This window comes from Xiphias gladius, chromosome 16, assembly GCF_016859285.1.
Source record: "Xiphias gladius isolate SHS-SW01 ecotype Sanya breed wild chromosome 16, ASM1685928v1, whole genome shotgun sequence".
In the NCBI taxonomy this organism is placed as follows: Eukaryota; Metazoa; Chordata; class Actinopteri; order Istiophoriformes; family Xiphiidae; genus Xiphias; species Xiphias gladius.
Window position 1 is genome coordinate 16,317,501 of NC_053415.1, and position 23,673 is coordinate 16,341,173.

Sequence of the window (23,673 nt, forward strand, 5' to 3'; positions counted from 1 at the left end):
TGCTGTCAAGATATATCTGAAATTTTCAGTCAAAGTAGTAGCTCAGTCAGCACAGACAAAAACTGCTTTGGAGTTCCTCAGACACACACTCACATGGATCCATGGTGTAAAATATGATTTAAGATCATAAAATCTATCAGTGTAGCTCAAAAGAAAAAAACTATATGAGAAAAGTTTACTCCATTTTCACCATTAACAATAGGTATAATAAAAAGCTGAAGCTGGGACAAAAATGTTCATTCATCTGTATAGGGAGGTTCAGCGTCTTTATGTTCTTAATTCAGCGTGTACCAAGGAAACTACAATTCATCTTTGTCTTCATTATCATACCCGTGGTGGGAAAAGGCAGTGCTGCTATTGAGAGATAGGTGGACACAAAAGCTGAGGGTGTGAGCTGGCCAATCCAGTGACACACCATAATGGTTGCTATGTGTGATAAAGACACTCCCAGAAATGTGCCTTGTGCTATACTTGTTATTTGTGGCAGAGGGGAAATATCTATGTATCTGGCTTACAAACTGAACGCTAAGCCCTCTAAGTACTCTTTAACCAACAACGTAGAAAAATCCCACTGAGGAAAAAACTCAATGCACCTAAAATGTGAATCATCAAATCTCATCACAAATTCTCAGAGGGAGTGCTTTTTCCTTAAAGTAACATAATATAACAAGAGAACGCTTTAGCAATAACACACAGGAAACAGACAAAATGATGGAAATACCCCAGGGAGAAGGACACAGACACTCGATCGAAAAGCCAATTTGCAGGATTTGTCAGCTATAAAAGCAGCCTGGCAATCAGCAGTCAGCTTTTGCCAGAGGTGTATTGGTCGTAAAAACTGCAAAACTATTTAACGTGCCAACCACGAGTCTTGAAAACCATTACAACATATGCAAAACACTCGCAAATAGCACTGAAAAAGAGGAACAAGTTGAAGCCGAAACTAACCTGCAGGCAGACAAGTAGCCAGGATTTTAGAAATACTGAGGTCATGAGTCCAAATTCCTCAAGCACAACCTTGTCTACTTGAGAAATGTTTGAGTAGCCATAAAAAAAACTCCAAATGCAGGAATTCACATTTTATTTACTCATAAACAGTTTTTATCTCCCTTTAATCATGGTCTAAATGTTTTCAAAGCTTTCTATACACTGCCAAGTATATAACTCCTGAAATAAATACAAAACAGCAAGGTTAAACTGGCCTTGGCATAGGATAGAGCTCAACGATCATACCGGGACGTGAGAAAAGTTACAGGCAGAGTAAGACAAAGTCAAACTAATTCCAAGAAAAAATAGCTCAACACTTCTTTGGTTTGCTGGACTAGATTTTTTGCAATCCGATTAGCTAGGCAGTTGTGTCCCCAGTGCACTGACAAAGATGCAGTGTTGTTTGATTCAATGTGACATGTGCATGCAACCTTACAGCTGCAAGAGTCACCCTGGTGTGCACAGTAGCTCACCAGCTGTGAGCATGGCCACCAAAATACCCCCCTTCAGCACAGTCGTATGTGTGTATGACCAGGAAAAAATTCACGGTATCACAAGATATAACTTTAGTACTACAACCTATGTCATACGCCGAGCATGTGGAATACTGAGAGCACGATGAGGGTTTAAGCTCGCATGATAACAGTGATCATGTGTGACAGAGGGACAGAAAGTCAGAGGAGTAAGTGTGCGGTGAGATGCCGCTTTGCGTCTTGTTAAAGGGGGAGACAGAATTTGTGTGACAGTAATCATTTGATGTAAGCACTAGAAGTGAGTGTTTTAGGTCGACGGGCACAAACAGTGGGAGAAAATGCAGAGCTTGGACAAGCTGTCATAAATATGATATATTTGACAAAGCAGTTGAGGGACATATCTGACCTCCGCAGCCGAGAGTGACAGAGATTTGGAGAAAAACAGACAGTTGAGGCGGGCCTTCAAGAGATATATTCATCAGGAAAGCAACTGTACACTGTTACACAAAAATGTGATCAGTTTTGTGATAAATCTGCATATTGCATCAAATAGCCTTGTCTTATCATTAGTTCAAACTGAAGAAAAACTTAAAATGTTTGAAAAGTAGGAGTGGAAAAAGTAAACACTCGGGTGTATATGCAGACATCTCATGTAAGCAAACTTTATTAATTCTTTCAGCTCACAGGCTAAGTAAGTGGTCCTTTCACTTGGCAATGCCATATATATATAAAGCCCCATATAAATAAATGAGCATGACCTCTACAGGGACATGCAGTTATTAGGCCACTAGGTAGATGAATTATGAGACAGAACAAGTGATTTTCCTATTTTAATGCTTTGTCACAGTCACAAGTTCAGTCTGAAAAATGCTGAGGGTTATGTGCACTGCAGGAAACAAAGAGAAAAGTCTAAGTGCCTCTATGTGTCCAGAGTTCAGACTTAAGTTCAGCAGTGTAGGACTGACCAGTAAATAACTTAGTGCCTCCCTGAAACATGCACTACTGTGATACCTAAGCGTTTAGACAGAAAATGACACACACAAGAGTCGACCCGCCAGTTTTGTTTTGTCTCAGTACTAACACCTTAGATTTCTGGCAATGTTCCCTATGAATATAGGACAGGACATTGATACATGACTGTTGTGATTGTTGTTATTGGACACAAAGAACCAAAGCTCTGCTAATGATGCTGCTCTCTAGCTATGTCCTCTGGGGTTGTATACATCATTATACCAGGGCAGGATAATGCTCTTGACAAATCCTCAGAGCTCCACTATGTGTCAATTTATCCTCCTTCCACTTATGCAGTCACAGTGATGTTTCTCAAACTTACAGTACGGTTTTCCCAACTGTTTATTACACTGCCTGCATAGGATTAGCATTTCTCTAAAATGATACATAATAACTTTTTGATTGCTGACAAGAACGTGTTATCATGTCCTGACTGTTAAATCGAACCGTGTCGCAATTTACAGTTTCACTTTATGTTACAGCCAGTGTAATACAGTCGTTGGCTACAGAAGTTTGTTTGTGAATTTGTCTGAACCCAGAAGCTTCAAAAGTGTGTAACAGGATGTGGTTAAAGAGCTGCAGTGTCTTACTGTATAAGCAAAACTCCACAGTTAAATTAACTGTGCTGGTGGACTTACATTTTAAATAAAGCTGTATATTTTGCTGACCTGATTCCTGATTGCTGACTTTGTAATCCTTGTTTGTAAGCAGGTCAGAAAGACAAGAAAAACTTGTTAATCATTTTACACATAAATTAATGGATGATGAACCATCATAACATTGAAAAAATGCTTGTATGTAGGTTCTACATGTGCCCAGCAACTGTTCAGGGCTGTGGAAAGCTCTGTATTCTATTCACAGGTGTAGGTAAAGAAGGAGGCATGTGTAAGTGACTTAAAGTCACTTACAATGATGTCATCAGGATGTTATAGTGTGTGCCAAGAGTTTTCACCCACTGCTAGTTCCATGATCATCAGCATAAACTGTCGTAAATGTGAGGCACGGGTAAGGAGCATTATATGCAAACTGCACAATATGCAAAACAGCATGATTAATGTATCAGTAAATCCTCCTATACTTTTCAGATGTGAAACTTTGGTGCAGGAGTCTGTTTGTATATTTTGAAAATAAATGATGATGAAAACCTTTATTTCATGTGACATCTACGTGACTGTGTGCCAACTATGTGTTTTGTTATTGTACAAGCATGTACAATTCCTGCATGATGGCTGTTTTAAATTATTCTAATGTTTGATTTTTTTAAAAATCTTTTACTACTATGCACCATGGTCCAGAGTAAGGTGAACTGAACTAGCGACCATTTTGGAAAGAAACACACTAAACCTGATGGCTTTAGACAGCTTGATGAAAACTGCCTGAGGAATGTGCTTAGCTATCAGTGTTCCTATAGTCCTGGCGAGATACAGCATGTCTCAGCCAGATGTACAGTAAATATATTGGCCAAACTAGGGATTTACATGTTGCACCTTTGAAAAGGTTTTCAGCTATATTTACAGTTGTGATAAAGCCATAAAAGCACACAAACTCGCATTACATCTAATGTGTTCTGTACCCATGTCTGCAGTAGTCTAAAAAACTTGTTGTGAAACAAGAGCATTCAGATTTGGTCTGAGAATAGTTTAATCTCCCCTTAATTAACATGGATATGCACTTGGGAGATGTGTGTGTGTGTGTGTGTGTGTGTGTGTGTGTGTGTGTGTGTGTGTGTGTGTGTGTGTGTGTGTGTGTGTGTGTGTGTGTGTGTGTGTGTGTGTGTGTGTGTTTGTGTGTGTGTTTATGAGTGTTTACAGCTCCAAGGGGGTCTGTGGAAGCTGTCAAGACAAAGCATGAGCCAAAGTTTTTGAACTGATACTTCTCACTTCTGCTATTTATGACATTTTCTCTCTTCCTTTTGGTTGAGGCTGTTTCCACTTCATGCTGTGCTGCAGTGAAACCTGTGAGTGTAACATACGAGCCTCATTTCTGTCTGCCCAGACCTCGAACATTATGCAAATATGAACCAAGCAGAACTTGCATATATAAGCACCAAAACATGCATATACTCTTCTCATATCGTAAGAGTTTAATAATAAAGTACACCCCAAATAGTTTTTTAAAAATTTAATTAGGTCTAAAATGCCATGCCTGTAGAGTTTGTTTTTTGGTTTTTTTTTAACCCCTGTCTTTTGTATGTCCCTGCAGCTACAGCCACAAAGCTTAGAATAACTAGAAACAGGAAATGAAATCTGGTTGTTTTCATTTTCATAGACTTTTGCTGATAACCACACAAGTCTGTAATAACAGCACAACCATTTTTAAATGTATTTCCAGGAGCCTATAATCCCTAAAATAGTGCAGGGACATTAAAGCCCTCGTACGCAGAAACAGTAAGAGGTAAAAGTGATACTGCAGCATGTCTTATCCTGTTAGGCATGCAGTTTACATAATCACTGCACTAAGATGAGGTGGGTTCTCTTCTTAGGGTACATAGCTGAGTAATTATACCCAGCATGAACCTCCCTGGTTAAGAAGAATAAAGGGAAGCTTTAAACTCTAACCTTTTGGGTCTTGCCACTTTAAAAGGTTAAATAGTAAATTGAACCCCTAGACACATCAAAGAACACTGCAAATTTCAGTTACAGAACAGTTACAGCTTCATTATCACAGTAACATGTTCCTTTTATTTTAGCTTTTATAACAGCTGCACAGAATATGCACATTTCCATACTACAGATGCATGAAGTCGTATGTTTTGTGTTGCACCTAAAAAAAAAAAAAGGTATGAACAAATTATGGTTTTAACTAAAAACAGTTTGCATGTACCAGGTACTCAAACAACTACAATACAGCAAATATAATGAGTAAAGCAAGAAAGCATTAGTGAAAAAAAGAAAAAAAATTTGGTAATGATAAAATTGTAAACATTGTGTAGAGAAACTTGAAAGCACAACCTCATTTGAAAAAGAGGTTAATAAAAGAAGCTGTTTGACAGTGACATGTATTTAGATATAGTCATATGGCAGGAAGCGGTAGGGGAAGTTCCCCGTTAACCAACTACAGATCTGAAGAAATGGAAGTCAAGTCAAGTATAGTACTGCATAGAGTTTATGTAATGTTGTTGAGCAGTGTTTGGGATCTAGGCAGGATCCACCAAGGAGGATGATTCACAAGAAAACATTCTGGCATTGCATCGCTTAGATAGACAAAATTGAAAAGTCAACATTAATTCAGCAGACATAGGCTAGTCGCCTCCACTAATACAGGAAGACCATGGTAAAACTCTAGCAAAGCAACTGACATAGTTCAGTTTTACTTTATTGCAGCACCATCATCAGCTCTGCAGGCGAGTGGCCAGCATAAGAGCTTTGTTTGAGACTGTGACAGATTTAATAGGTCACTGTAATGTCTCTAACCAGGCAAGCCCATTAATAAATGACGCTGGGCCACACATTCACCCTCTTGAGAGGTCTGGTGCTTCCCCATCAGGCCACTCTCACAGCATGGCACAATGTTGTCTAATGCTACATTATTAATGAGAGGAGAACGGGTATCCAGCTGAGGCCAAAGCCTGTGTTTAGTCCGTCGCACCAGTCATGTTGGGGAGCGAAAGTGTCTGTGTGATCTCACACGCAGCCTGAATCCCCCAAGGCCTATCTCTCTGGTTACACCAGGTTCAACCCCACTTAGCAGCAGCCTGTCATTGTGTAATCTTCTGGCAGCAGATGTTCCAGGAGGAGCACCTGGACTTACAAGATCTTTTGTGTGTGAATTACAGGAGGTTTCTCTTGGGTCACAAAGAGGACACAGCCATAAAATTACAACTATAAGTACAAAAATGAAATTTGAAATATCAGAGTTAAGGCCTCTTTTGGACACTTAATATGCAAAATATAAACAATAATCAAAGGTTACCCTATATAAAGCTTGTTTTTCTGTCCTTAGCTACCTTTTGGCACTTGACCATCATCGGTACTTCAAAGATTTGATATGCTACCCTTTTAGGTGTGTATGCAAACTCAGTGTAACTTTGTGATCACCTGTTTGATCTTCTGTCTAGCTCCCTCCCTGCACCACTGAAATCTTCCTAGTGTAACAGAAAATGTCATACTTTGGAGAACCTTTGCCAGATTGCCAGATTTTTATCTCACTAGTTAAGAAGATTTAAAAGAAGGTGCAGCAATGACTGTTGCTCACAGAATTTTTTAATGTGACTGTTACATAGACGTTGGGATAAATCTAGACAGCATTGCTGGAATGTATTCAAACACATTAACTAAAATAGTGTGTCTCACAATATCTATCGAGCGGTGGCCCGTTTTCACAGCACTAAGTATTCTCTGCAGTGCATTCATTGCTCATGTCATCTCCCACTCAGGGCAGGATGTGGTTGTGTATGCACATCACTTTCAAAATACCTTCAACATCCTTGTCTCTCCTTTTATAGTAAAAGTCTTGCTTATCGTGCCATGGGCCACGGTGAGGGAATGAATATGTGTGCCCACATAGAGGCCTCTGATTTTTCTCAAAAAGGAACATGCATGTTGCAGGCTTTGTTATGCCCGGTATCAGCTGCATCAATTATAAATGGATAGAATCTGCAAGCTTGGAATCAATTAAAGCAAGAGGAGAGTGAATTCTACAATGTTGGCAGGCACATGTCCTGAAGGTTACCAATGTCGCAACAAAGTGCTGTGCCATTTTAAGCCTTGTTTTGTAGCATGTTTTAAACCATAAGGAAATAAAGACACAGACAAAGGTAGTACATGAAAACAGCCAAATGTTAGTTATGTGAGTCTGGATAACATATGCGCTAAAAATCCTGAAACTAACCCCACACTGTTTAGATGTCCAAGTTAATAGCTACAGGAAATAGCAAAGTAAACCACCAGCCAATCACCATCCCACTCTCTTAGTAATGTGCCTCAACCTATACTCTCTTTCGGGATATGATGCAGCCTTTTTCAGTCAATGAAAACTATATGCAGACAGATAGTGACCTCTGCTGACAGAAAAGTGACAAATCACACAATAAATTCCACTCACAAACAGCCGAGAATCCTGCTCAGGCAGGCACAGCACAGTTAACCGCAAATATTAAGCCAGATCTACTGTAAGAGAAAAAAAAAAAAAAAACAATGAAGGTGAAACTCAACTCAATTACAAGTTGACTACACGCAAAGTCTACAGCAACACATGGCCTTATGTCTACCCCCGTGGCTCTGTTGTAATGGTAAGTGCTGAACTATGTCTCCCCCTCCTGGATGAAAGCTTTTTAAAACAAAAATAAAGAAAGAACAATTATGACTGATTCTCAATTTTGTACTCCTTGAGGGAGAATTTATTTGCGCCAGGCACAAAGCAGACTCAAAATTTATAATACACAAATACTAAATAATAAACCATATAAACCTTTACTGTTAAAAACAAATAATTTGTAAATACTACCACTAAAAACCCAGCAAAATTTGTCAGGCCTTGGTAACATAAAATGTCAACGGTATAAACATGCCGTATTACCAACAGTAGAGTGTACTTTATTAGAACCATAAATTAAGCAATCCTCGTGTTTTTCACTCATCCAAAATATATTTACGTACAATATTTCAGCATAGAATATTTTTAAACTGAATACTTGCTAAGTGAAGCCACTACACTGCAAAGATCTCTAGTGTGATTAAAGTTTTTGTCATGGTCAAAATGCCGGGGCTTTCTCCTGGACAGACGAGGGTGCTGTTGTTATGACTATAATGGCGTCATCAGGTTCACCTGAAACATGCCCTACCACAGAACCCACACACACAGGCCACAAAGTAGCACAAAGGAGGCAGTTCTAAAGTATAGTATGCATGACCCACATGCTTGAGATGTCAGTCAGACAGAGTCAGGTTGCAGACTAGAAATGGGACACATGAGAAAATATGTGTGTGTGTGTGTGTGTGTGTGTGTGTGTGTGTGTGTGTGTGTGTGTGTGTGTGTGTGTGTGTGTGTGTGTGTGTGTGTGTGTGTGCGTGCGTGCGTGCGTGCGTGCGTGCGTGTGTGTGTGTGTGTACACAATGTCATGCACTGTACTTTGAGCAATTGCTTGTTCAATATAATACCACAGGCTAGAGCCTGACACTCAGAAAACAGAAAACAACACAAAAATGCTTGTTTTTTTTTTTTTCAGAATAAAGCTCTAATTTCTTCTCCTACATTACCATTCCATCATGGTCCATAATATATGTTGTAAACCAAAATTAACCCCATAACTGTCATGGAAGAATTTAGCATAATGTTACTCCTGTGTAATTCACCAGAAAATAACAGTGCTTGTGTAAAGCTAGCTATCTGTTAAAAGGTCCAAGAATTTTTTTTAAAAAGCAGTTGTCATGATCTTGTGAAAGTTAGGTTTTTTTGTTGAAAGTATTCTCTAACTTTTTGCTCTTGTGATAACTTTACCAAATAATTCAATAACCTTAAAACTACTCGATCTTTTTCATGACATTTCATGTAGGTAAAGCTGTGTATAATGGAACTTAAGGAAAAGTGATTTAGGGTCAGAATACCAAATACCAAATACATACTGTATATACAGTAACCACAATCCAACTCAAATAACTAGGTGATCCACATGGAAAAGTCACTTGGAGCCATGACACCAACTAAGCTCCAAAAAGGTAGTATGGTTACAGTGAGACAACTAAAACTACTTGGATAAGGTTACAGACAGATTCTGGTCATGAAAACTCAACTATAAATTAAGCTTTAATGAAGTAAAGACTTAGCTAAAGTTAGAAAAGATCATGATGATGGTTTTTGCCCCGTGGGGCTTGTCCAAATATTCCCTCCCCTATCAACAGATATGACATACAATCTGCCAACACCACTGCTTAGCTGTGCATCCTTATGGCAACAACTGCCTACTTTCCAGCGACTTAACCCCCTCTGCCTCCCAAGCTTCCTCCTGGAATAGCATTTAGGATTTTCTGCTTGTGGAACCTGGAATATGAGTTCAGGTTCCTCTTATTATTATTGTTGTGGTGTATCTCCTTGTCTGTTGAGGAGTGTTTATGAGCTCACAGACATGTCTATGTTACACTGATTTGTTCTGGAGCATCGAATGAGCAGAGCCACACCAAACGATTATATTATTATAACTATTATTGTTACAGTAAAGGGGTTCAAAAATGGGAGTGTCGAGACTGACTTTTTTTTTAGCTCTCTTTATATAAACAAAATGAGATATAACCAACATTTTGCGAGTTGAAACATTTCTGCTTCCTGACATGAATGGCTGGCAAAATAATCACAGAGTTATACTGTTGAACTAAACTACAGTGTTTAACGTGTTCAAGTCCCTTCTCATCTGAAAGCAATTTCCCTTGCAGTTTTCAAATCATCATTTTAAGCCTCTTTTGGTGGTGTTCCACTGGAAAGACATTTAAAGTGTTAATCAAACAGATTTTGAATTCAGTGAATAAACGACCTCTATCGCCCAAAGCACGGGAGACGTATTTCAACAACAAATGTAAACTAAACTCTGAGGCTCCCACATAAAACATTATCTGTCCATTTCTGAGGGTACAGAGGAACAGGACCAGATGTCGGAGCTGACTTTGAAAGCGTGAAAACTCATTAGACATTTTTATGGCTGGACCTGGAATTTGCATGTGCGAGAGAGCAAAGCTTTATGTGCTACCTGTGAGCAAGACATCAAAGAGCACAGCAGATGCTAATGACAGGCCTATGCATGTCTGAGTTCCACAATTAACCGATACAGCTAATTATCCAAAAAATATACAGCAGAGGCGACCGTCGAACAACAACTGCACGTAAAACTTGTGTTATTGCAGAAAAGAACCAAACTAAAATCAATAGGTTACCCTACATTTGACATTTGTGCAACAGTATGATTTTTTTCCTGCTGGTGATCCACAGGAAGAGTTTCACATGGTCCTGTATAGGGTTTCAGTGGAGAGAGGAGCACCCCTAAACATAATCCCCACCCCCCTTACAAACACACTCCTACCTCCAAAAGTCACAACCTATCCCTCACAGTGCAGTGTCATTTCACAGAGTGTCAACCCACCTCTGGAATTTCAGAGAGCAAGAAGAGGAAGCAAATTATGGGACACAGAGTTTAGCTGCTGCATCGAAGAGAGTGAGAGAGAGATTTTTTTTCCCTGGAGGAGACTTTGACTTTGTGCTCTGGAAATACATGAAATCCAGCGTGCCTTGTGTAAAGGCTCAACTGAGACCTGTTCCTGTCTAAGCATTTTAATGAGCGTAAGCCCCCAGGAGGAATAGTCGGAACTCACACCAACCAAAGTCAGCCCCGTGGGAAACAAAGCACTCCGGCTGCTCACAGTCACAGACATGCAGCCGTTCACCTTGGTCAGTGCTCTTCTTCTCCTGATCTACATCTCCTCTGGTAGCGCAGAGGCCCATAGGTAAGTGAATGAAGTAGGGCGACAGAGGGTTCGATGTTGTATGGTGTGTTTCTGCCCAGAGACCTGCAGCAGGTGTAAACTTTACTTGGATGTTTGCTCAGTTAAGAGTCAAAAATATGTTCCTGTATAATGTGAGACAGATTTCTATATACCATAAAGTTACAATCACTTTGCAGAGAGCCTGAAATGCACCAACAACAAACTAAAAATGGTATTGGCTAATATGCAATTTGGCCTACTTCCTTTGGGCCAAAAAAAGGGAATTACTACCACTTTAACTGCTAGTTCCTCCACATTCAGTTACTTTAAGGGGAGCTTGATGAGTAACATGAACTCTTCTATTTTGTACTGAATTATGTGCTTTAAAACCTCAGGGAAAACTGTTTTGATGGTATGTACACACTGCTGCTGCTGCCAAAAGAGGGCTAGGGGAGCTATGACAGTGTGTCAGCCAAATGTGGCACAGCAACTGTTAATAACTGAAGAGCACCTGTCACACTTAGGAGTCCCTCTCCATTGAGCTATTCTGGTTGATTTCTATCAAGTCTCAGATTCCTCCAGTCCTGCTGGAGCCGAGGCTGCTTTTAGGATGCTGCCCCTGCGACACCTAAACATCTGGGATATTAGAGCTTCGCACTTAGCGTAAAAGAAAAGATAAGGAGGCTGAAAGCTATAAAGTTAGATTCGGATGTGTGATTCTGGCATGAATTTACTTATCTAGTCAGTCAATGGCACATGGCGCGTTAACATTTTAATCTAATTGACAGGTTAAATATACACACATGCAATGTAATCTATACATACTGTAGGTTATTTTGAGTGCAAGGCTGACTCGCTGACCACAACTGAGAATAACTTTACAATAGATACTCATCTGATTCCAACAACAAGACTTGGATGAAGATCAAGGTAAAAAGAGGAAAGAGGGTCGTGCATTAGGTGTCAATGTGCAATGCAGGAAGTGTCTGATTAGTGTGTTTTTCTCCATCTGTAGTTAACATCCTTTCAGCTGGCTGTTGCTCCACGTGGAACCCTACTTCTATAAGGGAGCCTATGAGGGGGCACTTTATTTAGGTTGTTTGTTTTTTTCACACCGCTACCAGCCTGAAAGCCTCCAGTTGGGAACTTGAGAGCTTAATGAGATTGTGGACGTGTGGACCTAAATAAATATGATTTTGTAATAACTTAACCGTTTCATTGTCATTATTGAGATAGGATTTTGTTTAAAGGGCAAATTTGCTATTTGATGTTGGATGCATTACCGGGTTGGGCTATAACTACTGCTAACACAGTGAAATTACAGATCTTACCTTCTACTTCTCTTCTTCTACTAAGGCACTACCGACAAGTCCTCACTGGAAACCAACCAGGTGTGTGTCGCTATGGCAGGAGACTGGAGTGTTGCTATGGCTGGAAGAAAAACAGTAAAGGACAGTGTGAGGGTAAGGGCAGACTGATTCAAAACCTGTTTTATAATCAACAAATAATAGTTTCGATATGAAAATATTAATCTCTTGATATCGACCAGCGTGTTAATATTCCATGTTGCACACAATTCCTCTTGAATTAGCAAAAAATATATAGCGAGAAGAATCTAAATTTCCTGCCACAATACACGGAGTCCTAACAATTATTATTCTTTACATGAGATATTTTCCTAACCCAGAAAATGTTGAGGAAATGAGTCTAGATTGGAAAACGTTTCCTGCATAATTGAGTGTGTGGTTTGACTACAGTCGACTAAATGTTTTACCAGCTCAATGTCAGCACGGCTGCAAGCATGGGGAGTGTGTTGGCCCCAACAAATGCAAGTGTTTCCCAGGATACACTGGAAAGACATGTAATCAAGGTAAGTATTTGGGGTCAGGGAAGAGGGTCTGGAAAACATGGGTCAAACTGGGTAAAGGATAATCTAATTTCCAGCTGATAACTCCCTTTACTTGCTACTTTAAGGTATGTTTTTGAAGCAAATCTTAATTTGCTGTGTTTCAATAAATTACAAGTCAAAACCTACATGTTTGACTTTTAGAAAAGAAGTTGTTATGGGGGAAAAAATGAAGATGACTCTTATTTCTAGATTTAAATGAGTGTGGCTTGAAACCTCGTCCCTGTGAGCATCGCTGCATGAACACTTATGGCAGTTATAAGTGCTACTGTCTCAATGGATACACCTTAATGCCTGATGGATCTTGTGCCAGTGAGTCCCATCCTGCTATTTTTCATACATACCTTGAGTGGGAACATAGAGACTAACGCAATTGCCGAGTTTGCAAATGTAAATATGTGTTTGTTTGTTTGCGTCCATGCGTGTAGACTCTAGGACGTGCTCTCTTGCTCACTGTCAGTATGGCTGTGAGGAAGTTCAGGGGGAGATTCACTGCCTCTGCCCATCTGCAGGGCTGCAACTGGGGCAAGATCAGAGGACTTGTGTAGGTGAGCAACCACACTCACACAGTGACCGATTATTAACACAGCGATTGAATGACCTTTTAGGCATATGATATCATGCAAGAAAAACCTTTGTCAAATATAATACACAATTAGAATCGGGCCTAAGCAAGATTTAAGGAGAGTAAAAATTCAAATGGAGAAATGGCTCTTATCTAAATAAGGAAAACTGTACAGAGTGAAGAGGGAATGGCTTTGGCGTGCATTAGGAGTTTTTGCATAGTGGAAAAAATCTGTAAAGATTCTACTATGTGGTTTTTGCATGCTTGGCCTGTAAATCAGATGGATGCAATTAAGTTATATTTCTTCCCACAAAACTGCTTGAGCTGATACAGAGCCAGTCTGGCATACTGATCACACGGGGGAAGCAATATAACAGATAATGTATCCAGCACACTCAAAAGTAGACGCATAGCAGAAATACACTTCTACTCTGAAAATGTGCCAAAAAAGGACATTTTTCCCAGAGATACTGTACCATAACAGACAAATAGACCCTCATGAGACAGATGCATAACTACTCCAACCGACATGAAAGAATAAAGTTGTTTCTAATATCTATAATCTTTTTAAAATACAAATTTGAACCTGAGCTAAATGTAGAGTATCAATCTTTCAGTCTGCACTACATATGGTAGACCCCTAACTAGCTGCAGGCCCAGACTTAAAGTTGCTGACTAAAAATAGAAACATGTGAAATAATGCATAAGTGTAATTAGATCTAAGTAAAATAAAGTCATGATATGACTGAATGAAGATACAAAGGTAAATTACTGTCTCTCCAGTAATAGGCTTACTACTATGACTATCATTGTGTCATGTTCAAAAACATTACTAATGGTACACACTTCCTCCTGTGTTACATTTAAGCTATTTGCATACACAGCAATATCAATAGCTCAGTTACTGCACTCAATTGAAAAAAACCCAATAAAAATGCCATGAAGTAAAAATAGGGGACGGATTTTCTGAACATTGTCTGATTTAACATGTTTAGTTTAAAGGTGCGCTATGTTCATCTTCAGTACATACTATAATTGCACTTTGCACATTGTAGGGGTACAAAACTTGCAGTGAAAGGTAATGGAATGTATTTTTGTGGTTGATTGACATGGGAACAAAGTTTTGTACTAGGTAAAGGTGTGTACAGATAGGTGACAAATATAAAATCACAGGCCCTTTAATTTATCCCATTTTGTTTCCCTTCAGATATCGATGAATGTGTTACTGGGAAAAACCTCTGCCCAAACAACAGACAATGTGTGAACACCTTCGGCAGCTACTACTGCAAGTGCCAGGATGGCTACGATCTGAAATATGTTGACGGCAAATATGACTGTGTAGGTAAGGTATACCAATTTATTAAGGGGAAATATCGGTGATCAGTTCTCTTCCTAAAGGTACAAATAGGCTTCTTCCAATTCCAGACCTTGATGAGTGTGCAGCCGGCACCCACAAGTGCAGCCACCATGCTGTCTGTCTGAACACTCAAGGATCCTACAAATGCAGGTGCAAGTCTGGCTTCAGAGGCAATGGCTTTGAATGCTCTGGTGAGATCTGAGATCTGTTTCACAGAATTATAAATCAATCAATTTTAGGAGTGTCTTTGAATATATAATAAAACTTGCCAAATAAAGTAATTCACAGTAGATTACAAAAGCCTACGTCTCAGGCCTTTCCCAGATGAGAACATTGAGTCAGATAGGTCAGGAGCAGTTTTAAAGCCACATATTTCATTTGGACCCTTCAAACATCAGCAAACAACTGTCCTGCCAAGGGTAGTTTCCTGCTTTCAGACTCCACTCCTCTTTACAGATGTTGGTGAGGGAGAGCCACAGATTGAAAACACACCTGTGTAAATATGAGACTGTATGGTAGCCAACCATCTTAAGAAGAAGGGGAAAGACAGTTTGTGTTGTACTCTTTGAGACAGGCCCAGATAATAACAGGTGAAGTCTCACGTAGCGATATCATGTAAAAAGTCTAGGCCAGGGGTTTCAGCAAAAATTAAGTTCCCTTTATTTTTTGTAGTCAAGCCGTTTTATCAGAGGTCGTGGGATGGAGACAAAGGCAGTGCAGATGATTTCCTCAATGGTGAGACTGTGTGGAATCCGAGACTCTGCTTCCGCTGTTCACTTCCTGCCCTGCAACCCCATTCATTACCTCCTCTTGCCATTTCTAAGAACACCTCCCCCGACTCTCCCGCTTGTTCATGGCTGGAAATGTTGTCATCCACAGCACCCACAGCTTGATATGAGACCTGGAATCCTCAGCATGACCCTTAATATGCAGAACGTATGTGATAAAATGCTTGCGCATTTAAGTTCAAGTTATGTGCAATGAATGTCACTGTCATGCTTCATCTGCATGGAGTAGGATATTCCTATCCGTTGTTGAGCATGTTCATTTGCTATAGTACTGCTGCAGTGGTAATGTATCTCATCCATGAACTGGTAAGTGACTGCAAGCAAGTAATTAACAAGAACAGCAGCTGCAAAATACATGACAACAAACATCACATGCATCTGAATCCTGGTATAATACTGTATTTCCTGCTCGCGTTTGCAGTTACAGACTTGTAATCTGATTCCTCTTCCTGCCTGCAGCTATCCCAGACTCCCAAGTGAGGCCTGGGATTCCGGGAGGTAAACTGGACAGCGAGGACATCAAAAACATTATCCCTGAACCAGTCGCAACGCCACCCCCTGAAATACGCCAGCAGCCTTTTGACTACGATGGAGAGGTCTACGTTGGCACCCAGAGAGAGGAGAGACAAGAGGATGAGTTTCCTGAGGAAGATGAGGAGGAGGAAGAGGAAGACAACCAGCTCAATCCAAGAGGAGATGTTTTCAGTTAAGTGTGGCTGCCTTGTAATAATTCTGCTTCTATTATTCCATGTGTTCTGCAATACATTAATCATACACACACTTAACAAACTCAGTACGTTACTACAGATATTTTGCTTTCTTGTCCAGCAGCGCAGCATCTGATTACAATTATCGACTTGCCAATAGGCAGCTGAAATAAGTATAAAATAGTAGGTCAGGTCAGGCCTTTATGACCCTTCTTGGACAGTTTGATGTTACTAATAATAAAGAAACATATATTTCCAACATTAGTGGCACAAAAATACAGTATATGAGTCTTTTTAGTGAGCAACGTGACACACAGAGTGTGATAAGTCAGAGATGTCCCAGTCATGCTGAATATATCTAAAAAGAACTGCAAGCATTGTCGCTGTGATGCTGACATGTCCTTTAGCATAGTCACTAACCCTTCTGTATGGTCAATTCTACGCTGAAATTTTTCAAAACTCATTCTTTGTATTTAACCGTTGGCTAAACCAAAATTTTTAAAAAATGTGAAGATTTCAATAAGAACCCAGCAATATAATATAAAGAATTATCTGACTCAATCTGTTGAATAAGATTTAATAGCTTCTATCACATCATTCACACTGTCTAGTGTATATACATATTCTTGTAACTGATTCAAACCCTTTCATCAGGTTAAAAAAGGTAGAGTGGGCAGTGTGACCATGCGGCGGTATGCATCTCACTGAGACACCTCATAAATGTGGTTACCTTTCACCACTAATCTTGATCTTTATGGAAACAGTCTGTGTAAGAACTCAGATAGCAAGAGGAGACAGGCCCCAAGACATCCATCACCTCCAGGGAGGAATGTTACTCTGTCAGCATGTGAGAGCCCAGAGATACAAGTCATCCTGGGACTGCTTCCCAGGAGGAGGGTGAGGAAGGGAAGGAGGTTACGGAGTCCCCAAGCCTTTTATTATGTTTTCCCCAAAACAGCTGTTGTGCAAACAGACTTGACTGCTAGTAGAAAAGTCTATCATCAGCACTCTAGACCTCTCTAACACTAGCCCACTCTGGGTGAGCAGGTTAAGTAACCCCAGCTGTCACTCGTCTGACTGTCTAAGGCTGCTTGCCATGGGGGTGGTTTGCTGCAAGAGCTTCAAAATGCTTGGGGGGCTGTATCCTAAAGTTGTAGTTCCAACTGAAGACATGAGTGACAGCAGGGCAGGTCTACACCTGTTGGTTAAAAGCCCCTTTCTGGCTTTTGTTTCATTGGGGAAAATCTCTTTGCTGCATAATTTGGGAATTTTTTTTTAAGATCACATATTTTCTTAGGAATTCATAGACAAAAAGTTCTATAAGAGTGTTATCTTGATATAGTTGTGTCTACCTTTATTCATTTACTCATTATCATATTTGCTTTGCAGCATTTATCTTAAAATTCATGTATTTAAACTGATTTTCTTTCCTTTAATCTGTAAATACAGTATCAGAGGACTTCGAATCAGTGTTTGGCCCAGCCAGAGAGGTCAAACAAATCCAAATAGCACCAGTTCAGGAGGGTAATCAAATATCTGTTTATGAGCCACGTTTTTGTAATGACTATTTACACGAGTAATTTGCTAATGTCCTCCTGTCCTTTTACTTTGTAGAGTTTATCATGGATTGCAACTTTGACCAGGGAGCATGTGAGTGGGTCCAAGACAAAGCTGATGACATGGACTGGAGTGTAGCCTACCATGATAATGGTAACAAAATGATAATTGTGCAGCAAGATACATTTTTCACATATTAGTTAAGATTAATCCTTTTGTGCTTTCAGATTACTCATAAGAACTACAAATTCTCGCAGGTGCTGAGTACTACATGGCAGTGAGTGGGCTCCTAGGGGAGCAGGACGACGTGGCCAAGCTGAAGTTGCTTCTCAATGACCGGGCTCAGCAGGGCAGCTTCTGCCTCACCTTTGACTACCGTGTGGTAGGACATAACGTGGGCGCCCTCAGGGTGCTGCTGGATAACAACGCTTACCCAGTTTGGGAGCAGACTAACAGCAGAGACCAGGGCTGGCAGACAGAGCTCCTCACTGTGGCCTGGAAAGAGGAGGCCCCAGAATCTGTGAGTCATTTACTCAATTCATAAGACATTTTATAGACACACCATTGTTAAACCAACGAATAAGTACTGATAACAACAATATCTGTAATAATAGCAACTATCATTCAAAAGAGGTAAAAAAGTACAAATGTTATATCATAAGTCTATGCAACACTTATGTGACTAGCCATGATGGATTTTTCTCAAAAGCATTTAATTCATATGGTTCACGATATGTCGGAAAGACAACCCCCATACTGTTCACTTATTCCTGGAATCTACAACCTAAAGATGCAATGGTACCATTAAATGTCTTTCAGATTGTCTTCGAAGCTCAGCGTGGGACAGGTGTTGGAGGAGAGATAGGGCTGGACAATGTTGTGCTGACCTCAGGGCCCTGTCAAGAGGATGTCGGTCCAATCTTTTAGGAATCTCCACCTTGGATCAACAACTTGAAAATCTCCTCTAATGACACATGTCAAAGATTCCTGTTTCCTGTCCATATTACGGTCTTTTAATTGCGGGCGTTTCTCAGTGTTCTTTCATGGCAAAGCCTCAGGACGTCCAAACAAAGACACAACCACATGGTCTCAAGGGGAGATTATGTGCAATCAGTGCATGCATGTTTACTTTATCACCATGCTGCTATCAATGCATCCTGCTATCATCTCTATCATGATTTTCAATATAGTCTCTTACGATACAGATAACTCAGGTCTCAGGAATAGGTGGAAATGCTAACTTTGTCTGTTAGTTATGTTTAACAGTATTGTGCTTAGTCCTTTGTTGTGTATGTGATAGTGCATTACTGAAGTTAACTGAAAATATTCTATGACATATAATGTGAATTCATAGGTGATTGCTGAGAACTCAATTTTAGATGAATAACTTTTTTGAAGGCTGGTTAGTTTAAATGATAAAAAGTATCAGTGCATAACTGCTGTAAATTTTGCTTTCATATTATACTGTACTATTACATTAAAAATGTTTTTTTCTAACTCAGTCTACCATTCCTTTTTTATTCACATATTGTATGATTGTATAACTGCGTGGCTAATCTTGATCATGTCACTCAATTTATGGATGTCAGGGTTGGTATTTTATCATAGAAACTTGACATGTAGTAGTCAATTTACACCTAACTTTATTGAGAAAACTATGCTTCCATGATAATACAGCTATCCATAACAAAAAGGAAAAAAGACGTTTGTTTTAACTGACAACAATGACGGAATGATGGTGCATGTGTAGCGGTTGCCACCATACTGTCTGTGTGTTAGGTGAAAAGTAGCTAGTATTTCCATTCTATGTGGCCTCATACAGATACTCAGTTACAGTATATTTTAGAGGGATAGCCTCTATACTTTTTATTCCACTACATTTATTAGAAATCTTAACGTTACATGTCATTGCATCAGTCAAAATAATGGTAATCCAACAAGTAAACATAACAGTAATCCAACAGGGCCATTTTGCATCAAAGGCATGTTTACTGTTGAAAATTAAGTACATTTTGATGCTAATATTGTGTTTGTTTGTGTGTGTGTGTGTGGGGGGGGGGGTTATGAAACTTGAAAAGTAGTACATGAATTTGGAGTGTTTTGACATTATGGCAATGATGGAAAGTAACTATGTACATTTACCCAATTGCTGTACTAAAGTACAATTTCAATTTTGAAGCACTTGTACTACTTTACTTCGGTATTTCCATTTTTTTGTACTTAGACTTCAGCTCCACTACATTTCGGAGGGAGATGTTATGCTTTTTACATTTATTTAACAGCTGCAGTTACTGGTTACTTTTCAGATAAGAGTTTCCTTTTTTTTTCTTTTTTAAAACATATCAGCTTATAACACACAACACTTTGTTAAATATTAAACAAGTAATTTCTGCCATGTCTAGCTGGGGTTTCTTTCTGGTGACCCTGTGGAGGAGACCGACCCTTAGGTTGGGAACCACTGGACTGAACAACAAAACTGTGAATAAAGTAGTTAAAACTAGCTCCACCTCGAGCATCTGCAACACTAAAATGCTGCTTGAATACAAATGCATCAGCACAATCTAGTAACATCAGACAGAATTAGATTTCAGACATAGGGGACATTTTACTGCAGAAATAGCACTTTTACTGCTGATACTGAGAGTACATTTCGGTGATGATACTTTTGTACTTTTACTTAAGATGGGTTTGAATGCAGTTTTTTGAGTTTTTACATTGTGGTATTGGCACTTAAGGGTCTGAGCACTTCTTCCACCACTGCAATACGGAATTACCATGCGGTGCAAAGTTATTTCAGTTGTTTTCAGTGGACATCTCAATGCAAACCTGGTTGCATGCAACACGCTGGCAGATGGTTGGGGCTTTGGTTCCTGTTTTTTCATGAAATTGTATCAGATTTTAAGCGGTGACAGTATGCAGCTGGGCTGCCGTCTGATAACAGCTCATTGTCGCTCTCTGGTGGTGGTGTATGCAAAAAAAAAAATAAGTAAAAAGATGTAATAACTGGAAGAACGATGGGGCAAGCTAATAGCCGTTAACGAACAAACACAAGCAAAGTCTTTCTTGTGTTTGAAAGTAAATTTTAAGAGCCCCCCCCCCAAGCCGAACGGTATAAAGTGTAACCTGTGACCACGATTATATGTAGAAGTTGTAAGGGCCTGAAACGTTACCTCAGCGCTCGTTGGCTGTTTCTGACAACATCACATGATCCGCGGCTGTCCGTGTAGCTGTTGTTAGCTTGTTAGCGGCTAGCTGCGTTAGCACCGAGCCTTCGGAGTTCACCAGGAAACGGTGCGACCTGACGTTATATCGAGCCACGCCAAGGTGGGTAGCTGTCAAACATATGCATTAATGTTGTTTCAATCATTTCGTGTTTTATTTCTCGTTGGCTCCGCAGCTGCAAGGTCCAAACTGTAAGGTACGTTACAAGCTATCTTTCCTACAAGTAAACCAGAGCTAACTGATTTAGTATACTGCATTAATTCCAGCTGTGGTCCCTTGTTTTCCTTTTTCATGTTCGCCTAGCGTAGCGAGCACTTAGCTAGCTGATAAGCCCAAATCAGATCCTCCATACCAGCGTGCCAGCATGTTACAGCTTTTAATTTAATATTGTGTACGCTGTATGTCATAAGTTACCTTTTTATACCCTGTTTGAGTTCCCACACACGGTGTGTTGAACGTTTGGTAGCAGATTATGCTTCATTGCAATGGGGCTTCTCAGCTGTAACTGCTGTCCTGGGCCATCTGGTGAGGAATGAGGAAACTCATTGTTTTTCACTTTGTTCCAGCCGGTTGAACGTTACCTATATGGCTGTTCACATCAACATTAAACAAATGAGTATGTGACCAAGGACTAGGGTGTACAGCACATGATCTGGACCAGTGGATGAGGCCAAAATCAATCAGGGGTGAGACATAATGGCACAGAACATCCACCAAAAACTGTGTTCCCGCACTAAAATGTCAAGTAAAGTGGTGGTTAGTTACAATATTTTAAAAAATATATATTACTGTGGTGTACAGATAAAAATATTTTTCACACATTGCATCTCTACATCAGGTAAATTATTTCAAAGTGGTCGATCAGGAGTGAAAAGCCATGACAACAAAGACATCCCTGCTGAAAGTCATACTGCTGGGTGACGGTGGTGTAGGAAAAAGCTCCATCATGAATCGTTACGTCACCAACAAGTTTGACGCACACCTTTTTCACACTATCGGTGTTGAGTTCCTCAACAAGGACCTGGAGGTAGATGGCCACCAGGTTACCCTGCAGATCTGGGACACTGCTGGCCAGGAGCGCTTCCGCAGCCTGAGGACTCCTTTCTATCGTGGCTCTGATTGCTGCCTACTCACCTTCAGTGTGGATGACAGCCAGAGTTTTCTCAATTTAGGCAACTGGAAGAAGGAGTTCATCTACTACGCAGATGTCAAGGAGCCAGAGAAGTTCCCATTCGTAGTCTTGGGCAACAAACTGGACGTGACAGAGAGGCAGGTGTCTACTGAGGAGGCTCAGCAATGGTGCCAGGAGAACGGCAATTTTCCCTATTATGAGACCAGTGCCAAGGATGCCACCAATGTAGCAGCTGCCTTTGAGGAAGCAGTGCGTAGAGTGTTGGCATTGGATGAAAGAACGGACCACCTCATCCCCACAGACACAGTCAAGCTCCACAAAAAGCCTCGCTCTGCTGCCACTTGCTGTTCATAACGTCCGGGAGTTATCGTTAACATTAATTTGCTGTTATGCCTGTTATTTGACAAGGCTGTATGTGTACAATGCTGTAGTAACATCTTATTTAAGCAAATTATGCTCCTGGCTTTGTGATTTGTTACACTGCTGAAGGTTTGATATTGTTAATAGAGAGAAAGATGAAACACTAAATTCTTCCTAGTTTAAGTACAAATAAACATGAAAGCACTGAATAATTCACTCAGCTCCGCTACAGTTCAAATGTCACGCTTTAAAAGGATAGCAGAAAAAGAAACAATATTATGTGTTGGCCCAAGACTACCTGTGGGGATCTAAAATATACCATGACAGAACGAAAACAATATTTTTGAAAAGTTTCACTTCCCTCTCAAATATTTAAATGTTAAATTCTATTATGTAGGCAAATTATAATCATTAAAAATCACTCACTGAAAATCTGTTCAGATGTGTACTACATCGGGAGTGCACTTGTCATAGGGTCCATGAACCTCACTCCAGAATGTGACAATGCAGAAACGTGATGTTCTGAATACTTAAATTTAGAAAATAACTGAATAATTAAAACAATTTATACAAACCAATAACCTTCTTTCTGAGGATTATACAGTAGCAAAGGCACTACTTTGTGTAACTAACAAATTGAGGCTTGTGATTATTGCACCTTTTAGGTCTTGTTTCCGCACATTCTGCATAGTGAATAGATTATGGCTGTGTGCTGGAAGCACAAGATCCCTAATAGAGGATAAATATTTAAACAAAGCTAACATGCATGGCATATGGTGTACTTAAGTTTCTGGAAAATTTTGTATTTTGTAAACTGTTTTTACCTTATAAAAAAAAAAAAAAAAAACATCACTGAATCAAACTGCAGTATTTCCTTGAGTGAAGTTAAATGAAATAGTGGTCATGATTGAGTAAACTTTTTCATCAATGTTAGGCTTACTGTTTTAAATAATGATTTTGATCTTTAAAGAACTCTATTAACATGATTATCCTTACAGTTGAAAGCCCTTCCCCACAGCTAAATATTTAAAAATGGTGAAGAATTCATTTACCTCTTTTTCATTCATTTTAATTTATATTCAGAGTTGTACTACTGGTATGCCAAACAATAAATAACCCCCCTTGAGAATTGTCACTTGAAGCATGTTTTGTAGCCTGAAAGGTCTAAGTAAGTTTATAATTCCATGCCTTAAAGTCTAA

The 23,673-nt window shown here is 39.7% G+C and overlaps 2 protein-coding genes across 5 annotated transcripts; both read left to right on the forward strand.

The window, feature by feature from the left end:
• Positions 1–10,826: 10,826 nt before the first annotated feature.
• On the forward strand, positions 10,827–18,686 carry egfl6 (EGF-like-domain, multiple 6). Its single transcript, XM_040148040.1, has 13 exons — positions 10,827–10,900; positions 12,236–12,342; positions 12,657–12,749; positions 12,978–13,097; positions 13,214–13,333; positions 14,558–14,692; positions 14,776–14,898; positions 15,380–15,442; positions 15,955–16,200; positions 17,652–17,726; positions 17,817–17,912; positions 18,017–18,279; positions 18,579–18,686. The coding sequence occupies exons 1-13, from the start codon at positions 10,827–10,829 to the stop codon at positions 18,684–18,686; spliced, it is 1,623 nt and encodes a 540-aa protein (XP_040003974.1).
• Positions 18,687–20,750: 2,064 nt separating this feature from the next.
• Positions 20,751–23,602, forward strand: rab9a (RAB9A, member RAS oncogene family). 4 transcript variants are annotated; one of them, XM_040148042.1, is made up of 4 exons: positions 20,752–21,083; positions 21,157–21,177; positions 21,548–21,667; positions 21,820–23,602. In XM_040148042.1, the coding sequence occupies exon 4, from the start codon at positions 21,859–21,861 to the stop codon at positions 22,465–22,467; it is 609 nt and encodes a 202-aa protein (XP_040003976.1). In that variant the 5' UTR covers positions 20,752–21,083; positions 21,157–21,177; positions 21,548–21,667; positions 21,820–21,858; the 3' UTR covers positions 22,468–23,602. The 4 variants fall into 4 exon arrangements, with proteins under 4 accessions (XP_040003977.1, XP_040003976.1, XP_040003975.1 ...); XM_040148041.1 differs by lacking the exon at positions 21,157–21,177; XM_040148043.1 differs by lacking the exons at positions 21,157–21,177; positions 21,548–21,667 and having other exon boundaries at positions 20,751–21,083.
• The last annotated feature ends 71 nt before the right edge of the window (positions 23,603–23,673 follow it).

Bases quoted from the DNA above. Each gene is read 5' to 3' on its own strand.
- egfl6 (XM_040148040.1), top strand. From the start codon at position 10,827: ATGCAGCCGTTCACCTTGGTCAGTGCTCTTCTTCTCCTGATCTACATC. The intron at 13,098-13,213 runs GTGAGTCCCATC...CCATGCGTGTAG, and splicing joins GCCTGATGGATCTTGTGCCA to ACTCTAGGACGTGCTCTCTT. The intron at 17,913-18,016 runs GTAACAAAATGA...AAATTCTCGCAG, and splicing joins TGTAGCCTACCATGATAATG to GTGCTGAGTACTACATGGCA.
- rab9a (XM_040148043.1), top strand. From the start codon at position 21,859: ATGACAACAAAGACATCCCTGCTGAAAGTCATACTGCTGGGTGACGGT.